This window comes from Eublepharis macularius, chromosome 4, assembly GCF_028583425.1.
Source record: "Eublepharis macularius isolate TG4126 chromosome 4, MPM_Emac_v1.0, whole genome shotgun sequence".
Classification (NCBI taxonomy): Eukaryota; Metazoa; Chordata; class Lepidosauria; order Squamata; family Eublepharidae; genus Eublepharis; species Eublepharis macularius.
In genome coordinates, this window is record NC_072793.1 from 140,128,927 (window position 1) to 140,140,782 (window position 11,856).

At 43.9% G+C, this 11,856-nt stretch overlaps 1 protein-coding gene across 1 annotated transcript in view; it reads left to right on the plus strand.

Moving 5' to 3' along the window:
• The window catches only part of EIF4E3 (eukaryotic translation initiation factor 4E family member 3), a 33,341-nt gene extending 22,074 nt beyond the window's left edge, over positions 1 to 11,267 (plus strand). Inside the window, exons 5-7 of the mRNA XM_054978759.1 lie at positions 6,605 to 6,671; positions 9,962 to 10,117; positions 10,204 to 11,267. Coding sequence (XP_054834734.1) covers positions 6,605 to 6,671; positions 9,962 to 10,117; positions 10,204 to 10,250 — 270 coding nt within the window. The 3' untranslated portion in view covers positions 10,251 to 11,267. The remainder of the gene's footprint in view (positions 1 to 6,604; positions 6,672 to 9,961; positions 10,118 to 10,203) is intronic.
• The last annotated feature ends 589 nt before the right edge of the window (positions 11,268 to 11,856 follow it).

Consider the following 11,856-nt stretch of genomic DNA (forward strand, 5'->3'; position numbering starts at 1 on the left):
CTCCTCCTCCCCCCCCCCCATTATTGCTGTCCTCCAAAATCTGGCATTAAGAATTAGGCTACCTCTGAATATGGAAGTTACCTTTAAGTGTCAAGGCTAACAGTCATCAATTAACCCTCAAAGGACCCACTTTTGATGTGGTTCAGCTGACCCTGGCAGACTCAGTTAAGAGCCCTAGGGGTTATATTGGATCCAGCACTGCTGCTGCTGGAGAAGCAAGTTAATGCAGCTGCAAAAAAGGCTTTCTCCAAGCTCAGACTAGCCTGGAAGATGACCCCTTACCTTGACATGGTGATCTGGCCACCTGGATTCATGCCACTGTAACATTGAGCATAGACTATTATAAGCACTCTATATAGATTTCCCTTCAAAGTCAACTGGCAGACACCAGCCCTCCCCTATCCTCTGCCATGGTAGCTTCAGTCATCTGAACAGAGCCTTCTGCAGAAACCATCCTCTAATGGGTGGAATAAATCACTGCCTCTGTGCACGCATCCTCTGTACTGGCCCCCACCTTATGAAATGCCCTGCCAGAAGAGGTTAGGAAAGCTTTCACTCTCCTGGCTTTCCGTGAAGTATGCAAACCTGAATTGTTCCTGAGGATAGTTTAGGTGGGGAGCCATGTTGGTCTGCAGTAGAGCAGCAGGATTTGAGTCCAGTGGCACCTTAGAGACCAACAAGATTTTCAGAGTCAAGCTTTCCTTCAGAGTCAGAGTTCCTTTCTTCAGACACAAGTAGGAATGGAAATCCTTGAGCCTTTATATCCCAGCCAAAGGTGGGTGGGATGTTAGAAGGGAGGGCTTCAGTATGTAAAGGTACAGTGCAGCTTGATTAGATAGGAGGGGTGTAGCAAAGGAAAATGTCAGTTGCATTGTATCTTTACATCCCGAAAATGAGTGAGGGAACAAAGGGAACACAGCCCACATCCATACATGGTATGAATAGTAGGAGCCCTGAGACAAAAACATGCCTGTGAGTTCTGCAGGACTCCTTATGAAAGGTGGTTTCCTTCTCCCAGGGAAGAAAACCACTCTGATCCAGGGCTGTGCAAGCCCTGGTCACTTCGGGTTTCCAGCTTCGGGTTTACCCGAACCGGGAAACAGCTTCGGGTAAAGCTGCTTCGGAGCTTCGTATAGCTTCGGGTTTGCCTCGGAAAGATTCGGGTGTCAATTTCACTTCCGGCTTTCAGGTGCCCTGGGGGGCGGGCAATTTCTTTCTGAGGCAAACCAAACTTGGTGGAGACCTTCTCCTACCTCTTCTCTAACAACCCCCCAAGTTTTGGAAAGTTTGGACTTTGGGGGGCCATGTTATGGCCCCCCAAAGACAGTACCCCCATCCTCCTCCATTCGCCATTATTCCCTCTGGAAAAAACAGGCGACCTTTCTAGGTTGCTAGGGGTGGCATTTTGCAAGCAAAATGCACCCAACTTTCAGGGGCTCTTCTCCTACCTTTCCTCCCACCCCCCACCAAGTCTCAACCTGCTCCCACTTTGGGGGGCCATAACATGGCCCCTCAAAGAAGGTACCCTATCCTCGCCTTCTCCATTATTTCCTATGGGGAAAAAATCAAGAGGCTTGTGTGGCTAGGGGTGGCATTTTGCATGCAAAATGCCCACAACCCTCAGAGGACCTCCTCCCACCCCCCACCAAGGCTCAACCTGCTCCCACTTTGGGGGGCCATTTTATGGCCCCTCAAAGAAGGTGCCCCTATCCTCGCCTTCTCCATTATATCCTATGAGGGGGGAAAAAGAAAAGGCTTGTCAGGCTAGGGGTGGCATTTTGCATGCAAAATGGCCCCAACCCACAGGGGACCTCCTCCTACCTGTTCTCCCACCCCCCACCAAGGCTTAACCTGCTCCCACTTTGGGGGGCCATTTTATGGCCTCCCAAAGAAGCTGCCCTTAGCCCCCTTCCTTTTCTCCATTAGATCCTATGGTGGGGGAATTGAAGAGGCTTGTGTGGCCCCAACCCACAGGAGACCTCCTCCCACCTGTTCTCCCCCCCCCACCAAGGCTCAACCTGCTCCCACTTTGGGGGGGGGCATTTTATGGCCTCTCAAAGAATCTACCCTCAGCCCCCCTCCTTTTCTCCATTATATCCTATGAGGGGGAAAAAGAGCCCTGAGGGGACCTCCTCCTACCTGTTCTCCCACCCCCCACCAAGGCTCAACCTGCTCCGACTTTGGGGGGCCATTGGGGGGGCTAACCTGAAACCCCCAACAGCCCCACACAGCCCCAAAGACACCCTCCCCAACATTCCCACACTTTCCCCCTACCCCAAGAGCAGGCTGGCCAGCCATCTCCCATTGTTCCCTATGATGGGAACTTTTAAACTCTCTTTCCCAGGGCAATTATGCACATCCCAGGGGTGCTATAATGGACGGCACACTCCTGAGTGCAAGCTTGTCCCCGTGAAAGCACACCTGAACCACAGACACCCTCCCCAACATTCCACCACCACCTACAGAGAGGGCTGGCCAGCCAGCCCCATTGTTCCCTATGAGGGGAACTAACCTAATACCAAAGAACAAAACCACAAACACACACTTAATAAAGTTTAAAATCTTTATTTTTCAACCTTCAAATACAGAAAAAAGGCACAGTAGTGTGACACAGCACACCATTCCCCCACCCCACCCCAAGGGAACACAACTCACTACACACCAGAGAATCTAAAAAACAGTTACATGAAAAAAATCTTTATTTCCTGTTGTGATTCAAGTTACACAGCATGAACACAACACCAAGGGCATCACAGCCACCACCACCCCACCTCAAAGGAACACAACTCACTACACACCAAGAAACACCCCTCCCCCCCAACCCTTAAAAATCTTAGCTTGGGGCAGACACACAGACACTCACACACACACACACACACCAGGAAACACCCCTCCCCCCCCGACCCTTACAAATCTTAGCTTGGGGCAGACACACAGACAGTCACACACACACACACACACACCAAGAAACACCCCTCCCCCCCAACCCTTAAAAATCTTAGCTTGGGGCAGACACACAGACACTCACACACACACACACACACCAGGAAACACCCCTCCCCCCCCGACCCTTACAAATCTTAGCTTGGGGCAGACACACAGACAGTCACACACACACACACACACACCCAGGAAACACTCCTCCCCCCTCTAACCACACACACACACACCAAATGTATAAAAAAATTATTAAAAAACAATTCACTCCCACCCAGTCAAGCCCCTAATCCTCCCCTCCCCACACCCACCAAGACAACCCCCCTGAGAAAACCCTGTGAGTCACTGACTCGCTCACCACTCCTGCAGTCCAGCGATGGTCAGGCGACAGGCAGGAATTCAACAGGGGAAGTCCTCCACAGCAAGACTGCAGAGATGAGATGCTCGACCAGCCACAGCAGCAGCGGGAGTCTCTCAAGTCTCTCAGTCTAGGAAAGAGCAGAATGGAAACTGGTTATTAAATAAGTATATTAACTCTTTAAAAACTATTCTAAATTCTAACCCCTCAGTCCCAAAGTGTGGAAGCCAGAGTAAAAAACTAGGCCAAAGCCTTGGCACACACCAGGGAAGCCACCCACTCTAGAAATGAAAGGCAGGCACAGTAAAAAAAACTTTAAACAGAGCAGCAGTGGGCCAGCTTCAAGTTAACCCCACCACCACCACCTAGGCCAAAGCCTTGGCACACACCAGGACTTGGCATGAGTCTGCCCCTGGGAAGCCACTGTTAAATTTAAAAAATAAAAATAAAATGCAAACTTAAAACAAATCCTTTCCCAAACCCATTGCCCCCCAACCACCCCCTCCCCCAAAGATCAAAGAATCTTGTGAGTCAGTGGGACTCACTTACCAGTGAGATGCAGGGCCAGTCAGCAGCTCTCCGCAGCAGGGTCCTCCTCTTCCAATTTCTGTCCAGGCAAGCCACTCTGTCAATGTCAGGGTAAATTGGAAGATTCCTAAAGGGAAGCCTCCAATTTATAGCTCTGCAGCATTTTAAAAAAGGCACTCTACTTTCAGAGAATCCCCATTGGCTGGGCTGAAAGGAGAATGCAGGATTGGCCACTGCAGGATTGGCCACTCCTAACCCCTCCTCCCCCTTGCACTCATTGCAAAGTCTGCAAACAGTGCAAAGAATCTCTCCAAATGTGCAGGTTTGCACTGTTTGCAGACTTTGCTTGTTGCTTGCATTGGCAATGGATATCAAGCAGCAAGCAAAAACTCCCGCCACTTTTTCAGGGATGGGAGGGGGAAGGAGGAGGTTAGAGTGTGTCACTCACTACTCCTCCCCCTCCCCTCTCCAAAGCCGGAGCTGGAAGCCTTGAATAGGCTTCAAAACGTTGCCTTTTTTTTTTTAAGCAGGGGAAGTTTTTTGCTTGCTGCTGCTGATCTCCATTGCTGGCTGCTTGCAATTGCAAGCAGCCGGCAGTGGAGATCAGCAGCAGCAAGCAAAAAGTTTTCCGTGCTTAAAAAAAAAATAACGGTGCTCGGAGCCCAAGCAACACAAATCACTTCGGGTTGCTTAGCTTCGGTATTTCCAAAGCGGGGCCATCTTGCTGGCCCCACTTCGGGAAATTCCAAAGCTACACAAAGCGGGTAGCTTCGGGTAACTTTACCCAAAGCGAAACCCAAAGCGACCAGCCCTACTCTGATCTCATCATCCTGTGCCCCCATAGCTAACTTAGCAGAGGCAGTCCTGACAGGACATCTAAAACTTTTGACACTCAAGGGTTCAGACCAGGAGCACCTACCTTTTGCAAGGCGAGGGGGATGTGTTAGCAGTCAGACCCTCTGTGTACGCTGTAAGGGCAGTTTATAAACCCCTTGCCATCAGTCCTAGGCACTGCCTGGCCCAAGGCTGAGCGGATGCCATCTGGTCTGGAGATGGAGATCAAGATGTGAGTCTACCTCCAGACAAACCATTAAGTCATTGTTTTGGGGAGCAAGGCACCTACATTGCCCCAAGGGAAATTTTTTTTTCCCTATAATTGGGCTTCCCAGCCATGTACTCAGTGTGCGTGTACCTTGGTATTCATCCATGCAACCCCAATCCATTTGGGCTTCTCTCCATGAAACGCTGGTCATTTTACTGTTCTTCCATGGACCCCTTCCTCTTCAAGACTGGTAATTATCACCCTTCTCCCAAAACTGCTTTCCCATTTCCTCATTGTTTTCTTAGTTAGCCCTGTGTGTACGTTGTGTGTGGTTTTCTGTATTCTTGCCTTTTATTTCTGTTAATAAACCTCTCCTGTTAAACATCTGCCTGTTTTAGAGTTCTCTAAGGGAATAATCCCTGTAGGCATAGGCAGAGAAACCCAGTTACCCCCTCTGGCTGCCTCTTTAATGCCAATTTCCCCAACTAATTAAGGAGACCTCCTATTTGGGCAACAGATGCAGACACTAGGAAACCATCTAGGGCCCACATGAGTGTACATTCCCAGAATGCATTCTTGACATTTCTGGAGGTACTCCATCTCCTCATCTCTTTCATATTTGTCCTGAGGTGGAGTACTGTAGGGGTTCTGAGAAAAACAGTATTAGAAATACGCTACAGCAGTTATCTGTTCTCTTCCTCTCTGCTCTGTGCAAAGGGCCCTTTATCTGAGGTCCCAGTCACCACAGTCCCTCCCATATATGTTCCAAGTATGTGTGACATCAAGCAAAGGAGATGTAGCCATGTGCCTGGATCCTGGCTAGGGTTTATATGGTGCTTGGGAAAGCTGTGATTGGCTGCATATTGGCTGGTTTATTTATACGCGCGCACACTCTTTCTCTCTCCCTGGCACAAACCAAAGATGTTGTATCTTTCTCCCCTTCTCCACATTACCCTCAAAACAGCAACTTTTTTGTTGCTACCTGTGAGATAGGGTAGGCAAATAGTGCATGTGACTGACCTGAGGTCACCCAAGGAGCTTCCATGGCAGAGAGAGGATTTGAACCTGGATCTCCCAGATCATAGTCTGACACTAACCACTGTGGCTTGACAAGTATCAGGAGGCTTGAGAACAGTAGTATTTGCATTCCCCTTGAAGTCTGGGAATTTTTACAGCTGTAGTAGTATGAGGAGGAAGTTGGAAAAGCTTAAGATATTGACTAAGCCTTCTCCTCTTCCTCTGATGCTGCCCAGGTCTTAAGACAGTTGTGGGTTGTACCAGCATGGCACCAATGTATCTTCACTGTAGGGGTTAGTTGGTTTTCTAAGCTGCCCAGAGACAAGGTTTAGAATTGCTCCCTAAATCTATTTTGTTTTCAATTCAGTAAGTTTATTTTTTTCTGAATCTGAACAGTCGTTATTTTCTGCAGAAATGAAACAGTTAGAAAAGAGCCCTGTAGTCTTTCCTTTTGGGAGAAGTTTGAAGAAAAGGGTTGACAATTGCAGAGGAGATTGCCTTTTACCATTTTATAATAGCATGCTTTTAACAAATGTTGAATAAGTTCAAATAAGTTCAAGTTCAAAATATACAGTTGGGTTGATGTTCTTATTGCAATTAATGTCAAGTTTATAAAAAAAACACGGTATAATAGCAGAGTGTTCGTTAATGCACTCAGTATATATTACAGTTCAGGCTGCATACTTAATCTTGAATGTAACAAAATCTAAATGTGTTGTTAGTCTGCAGTTTGGAAAGAATTATTGTTAGCAACAATTGGGGAACAGTTTGCAGACCGCTGTGCAGGAGGTAAGAAATTTGCTTTTTTTTTCCCCAGTTGATTTTTATTTCATTTTGAGCACTTTTTGCTCAGTGCAACATTAAAACAGAAAAGCTTTGCCAAATGCTATCATCGAATGCAAATCAAAATACTCCAGATTTTGCCAAATGCTATCATCGAATGCAAATCAAAATACTCCAGCACCGTGTGTGTGTGTGTGCGTGCGCGCGCGCGCGCGCGTGTGTGTTTTAAATGTTAGGATGTTTATATATTTATAATTTTAAACTGTGTAAATTGTTAGATGTATTTTAAATGTTTGTAAATTGTAATTTGCCCTGAGCCTGCTGGTGTGGGGAGGGTGGAATATAAATCTAATAAAGTAAATTAAATTATGTCCAAGTGAATTATCTCTTCAGCCTCAGTCCATTCTTTCAGATTTTGTCCAAGGGACTTTTGTAACTCAAGAAACATAATTGATTGATGTTTGTCAAAGAAGGATTTAAATGTTTTAGCTAGCTAGCTGCTTATCATTTTTGTTGCTGGCAGCACTCACTTTGTCCTGATGCTAGGGACAGACAGAGTGTGTAGTCCCATAGTAAAGGGAGTCGAAACAGCTGTATCCTACCACTCAGCAACATTTGAAGCCTTTTTATAGCCGAAAGAGCCTTTCTCCATCATAAGTGGCTCTTCTGCCAGTAAAAGGCTCCTTAGGCTTGAGGAAGGCTTCAGATTTTGCTGAGCAGAATGATAGATTTTATAGGACACAGGGCAAAGGAGGCAAAGCCAAAGAGTTAACAAAAGAGGGCGTTTGTTTGTTTGTGTGTTTGTGTATTATTTACATTGTTTATAGTCCTCCTTTTTCGCTGAGACTCAAGATGGATTACACAGTGAGCTAGTACATTCAATTTCAAGGACATTTCAGTAAACAATGTAATAGGGTATATAAATGCAAATTCACAAAGATTTAAAACCAGCAGAAATTCAATACAGAGTTTAAGAAACACTGAAACAGAGTATAAGCAATTTTAAGACTGACATATTAACAACATAGAACTACCCAGTAGAATCATACTTCAAGCAGCAGATAATACATAGTAGTAAAGTCTGTGGTTCCTATGCATCTGCTTAAGACCACTTACCTGATTGGCTGGTAGACCTGTCACTCATGATACACTAGCATCTGTACTCCATCCTTGTTCAAACGAGCCTTTCCTCTGGACCAAATCATGATAAATAAAAATAGGTGGGCACCAGCAGTTTTGGAAAAATGTTCTGTGTATCTTTCTAAGTATCCCCTTTCCTATACTGAAGACAGTCTTCCAGTCAGGTGGTTAATTTCATATCATATAATATAGTAAACTCAAACTATTAGCAGCAGTGCAAAATGTTATTAGTGACTTTGTCAAGTCAAGTCAAGCAAGCCTTTATATTAGTGACTTTGTAATATTTCTGTTACTAACCTGTGGACTGTGTTTAAACATTGATCTAACCATAGGTTGTTTTGAGCTATTTCATATATTGGGGTGTAGATGATGCTTTGAATCTCAAAAGCTATTTTCATGCAAAATGTTTTCTTTCAAAATAAACCCGATAAAAATAAATGGGCTGTGCTTTTTGTGGCTAGGCTGTAGTCGATTGTACACTTACCTGGGACTAAGCTGTGTTGACTAAGCTGCTGCGCTCACTATAAAGTAAACATGCGTAAAATCAGACCGAACTTCTTCAGAACGTTCACTGCCATATTAAAAGTAGATCTTCTCTGCCTTCCTCTGCAGTCTTTTGGTTCCTCCCTCCCCACCCAAGCTGATCCTCTTGAACAAAATTCCATAGAGTACTGGGGGGTTGCTGGAAAGAGGAGGAATGGCCCCCCTTCACTCTTGAGCAAGCAGTGCAAGCTTGGTTCTGAGGCTTGCTGTGTGTACTGCAGGCCTCCATGTTACATGACTTTTTGTTCAGGAGGGATCCCTGGCCATGAGCAGGTGTTTACCGGGCTTGGTGGTTGCTTGGTGATCAGAAAGGTGTAAGGAAGATCCACAAACTCTTGTTGTTTGTGGGAGTTATTTAAAATGGCCAACTTTGAAGCCAGCAGAGCAAGAAACATTGTATGTATGTAGCATGCTTTGTAATGTCTTACAGATCAGTATGTAGGTTTGCCACATTCCAGGTGGAGCCTGGAGTTCTCCTGGAATTACAACAGATTTGCATACTACGGAGATAAGTTCTCCTGGAGATAATGAAAGCTTCATAAAGTGGACTCTGTGGCATCAAAACCACATTGAGCTACCTCTCCTCCCCAGTCTGCCCTCCCAGGCACTGCCCCAAAATTTCCTGGAGTCTTCCAAGCCAGAGTTGAAAACTAGTACTTGATGCCTCTGCAACATGTCGATTCCTAATGTAACAAGCCTTGAGGGGGGAGCATTGTTGAGTGGTAGAGCACCAGCTTTGCATGCAGACAGTCCTTGGTCCAGTCACCAGAATCTTTAAATAATTGTTCTATTTTACTTCTGTACATTGTTTTTGTTTGTTTGTTTGGTTTAAAAAAATAAATTAAAAAAAAAAAAGAATCTTTAAATAAAACAGTCAGAGAACAGGCAATGGGAAAGACCTGTGTCTGAGACCCTGGAGTGGCACCGCCAGTCAAAGTAGACAATGCTGATCTTCATTGACTAGTGATCTGACTATTTACTATTTCCTTGCATTAGAAAAAAATAATTTAGACACTTTCTAAATGCTTTTTGTATAAAATACTGCATCTCTGCTAAGAAAAAGACCAGTTTTGTATCAAACATAAACATATGCCCTTTGTAATTAACAGAGCCTTCATCGTGGCAAACAAAATCTCTTCTGGCAGCAGTAGTAAAAGCTACTGTTTCTTTCATTTTGCTAATTAGGAAAGTCCTGTGAATCCAAAGGGCTCTGAGTCCTCTCCCAGATCTCTCCACTTCAGACAAAACTCATGCTAGCTTAGAACAAACAAACATAAAAGCACTCCATTACAACATACTGAAGAGTGTATTTCTAAAATCATCATATGATTTGTTGACATTATTGTCAAAAACAATGCTGTCAAAAAGAAGGCTGTTTATAACTTCATGGTGGTATTTTTAAAAAATTAGCTTTTCATATGAACACAATACAATACAGGATGATTTATAGTAACATCTGAAATACATAAAATTAACTTTCTTTCAACAAACTCATCAGTTCTGAGTGGGTGTTCTTGTTTCTCCTTTGATTTGGGGAGTAAAAGAATCCAGTGTTGATTCTGGTAACTTTGAAGATACCTTTTTAAAAATAATGTCACCTTTTCTTTTGACAGGTGATGAAGTAATAGGGGTTAGTGTCAGTGTTCGTGATCGGGAAGACGTCGTTCAAGTGTGGAACGTAAATGCATCATTCGCAAGCGAAGCAACAGTTTTAGAAAAGATCTATGAACTTCTGCCCCACACGTCTTTTAAGGCTGTTTTTTATAAACGTAAGTGGTACTGCAGTAAAAGTGGAGGTTGCTATCTCTGCATGTTTCACCTGTGGTTTAATCCTGACATGGCTTTTGCCTTTCAGCTCACAAAGAACATCATGCTTTTGAAGGTGGACGTGGAAGGCATTAACAGTACTGAACTCATGTTGTAATAATTATTTTTTGAAGATCATCACAGTGAGAAGATGGACAGTACATTTGCAAAAGCACCACAATCCCTGGTTATTTTAGGTCTCTTTCTATTTACGTTCAGCCGCTGGTACTCAAAGGCAAGGAGAATTGCTGCCTCGGTTGCTGATCAGGATGTTTCTTTGGACTTCACAACAAAAGGAAAATCACCATTCAAATTACCTTAGCACATTATTTCTTGGGTAGATTTCCTTGTTGTTTTTAATTAGTTTTACTGTACTTAGTTTAAATGCAAATATGCACAGGCGTGAGATGCTGCTTTTCCTCAACTTGCTGTACTTAGAAAAATCATAGCTGTGTGTTCCATTTTTTTTTTGGTAAGCTTTATTTTGAGACATTCCTATCATGTTAAAATTTACTTACGGATTGTCCCGAGAGAGACTGAAATTTGCACTGTGTTACTTCTAATATAGAATGGGAGAAATCCAACAAGAAGAGTTCATTAGACACAAATGGTGGTTGCATAGCAGCTGTGCTGAATGAATTGATTTCAGGATCATCTGGTTAAGCGCTGATGATAGCCATGCTTTAAAAGAAGTATTCATAATCACTGAACAGAGAGAGAGCCTAGAAACAGAGAACAGGTTTCTATTGTTACTTAATTTTAAATGCTAGGGAAGAAATCCCCAAACAACCCTTGGGCTGGTTAACACTTGATGGTGGGCTTCATGGGAACTATTGGCACCACCAGCAGACTGAAAGCCAGGCAGCCATCAGTTGGGGGGATGTATCTGTGATTTGCAACCCCTCATGATCATGGCAGCACCCTTCCAAGTCACTGCAATTTTCTTAATTGCAGGCGGAGAAGGGCACTGTCAAGTGTGGAACGGCATGTTTGTTAATCAGTGTTTTGTTTTAGCTGTTTCAAAACATCTTTGAAAAAAAGCCTCTGCTGTGATCTCACTTAAAACAGGAAATTTTACAAGCCCATTTTTGCAAACCAAGCCTTCATCTCCCCCCTCCCCCCCCATTATCAAATCAGATGTGTTCTGCACCCATTTAAGGTCAGTATCAAATACATTGCTGTAAACATAACCAGTTCAACTGTAACCAGTTGCAAGCTGTGATGGCGCCTTATGGTTTTTTTCCTCACCATAAAGAAAAAGTCAGTTACACTTTGCAGCATGAATGTGAACATTTTCAACATGAGCTTTTGTGTGTGGCTTCTTCCCTCTCCTTTCCATATTAATTATTGGAGCTTTTAATATGTTTTTATTACAGCACCAAAGATTTATTTAGTTTCTCCAGAAGATGCTGTCGAGTGGTAGGGAACGCACATCCCTCTAAGGCAGCATTAGTGGATTAGTATTAGTGTTTGGAAATTGTTCTGATTGCACTGATATCAACCCATTTGATCATATAAAAGGCAGCCATTGGAATTTAATACATTTATAAAGAAATCAATCTCCCCCTTTTTAATTTTTGTACTAGTTCATCTGTATTTATGAATTAAACTTGTGCATTTAACAAGCATTATTAAACAACTTTTATAAACTCATACATATAGGTATCTGTTCAGTAATTGCATTGATTATTGGGCGTCCTTT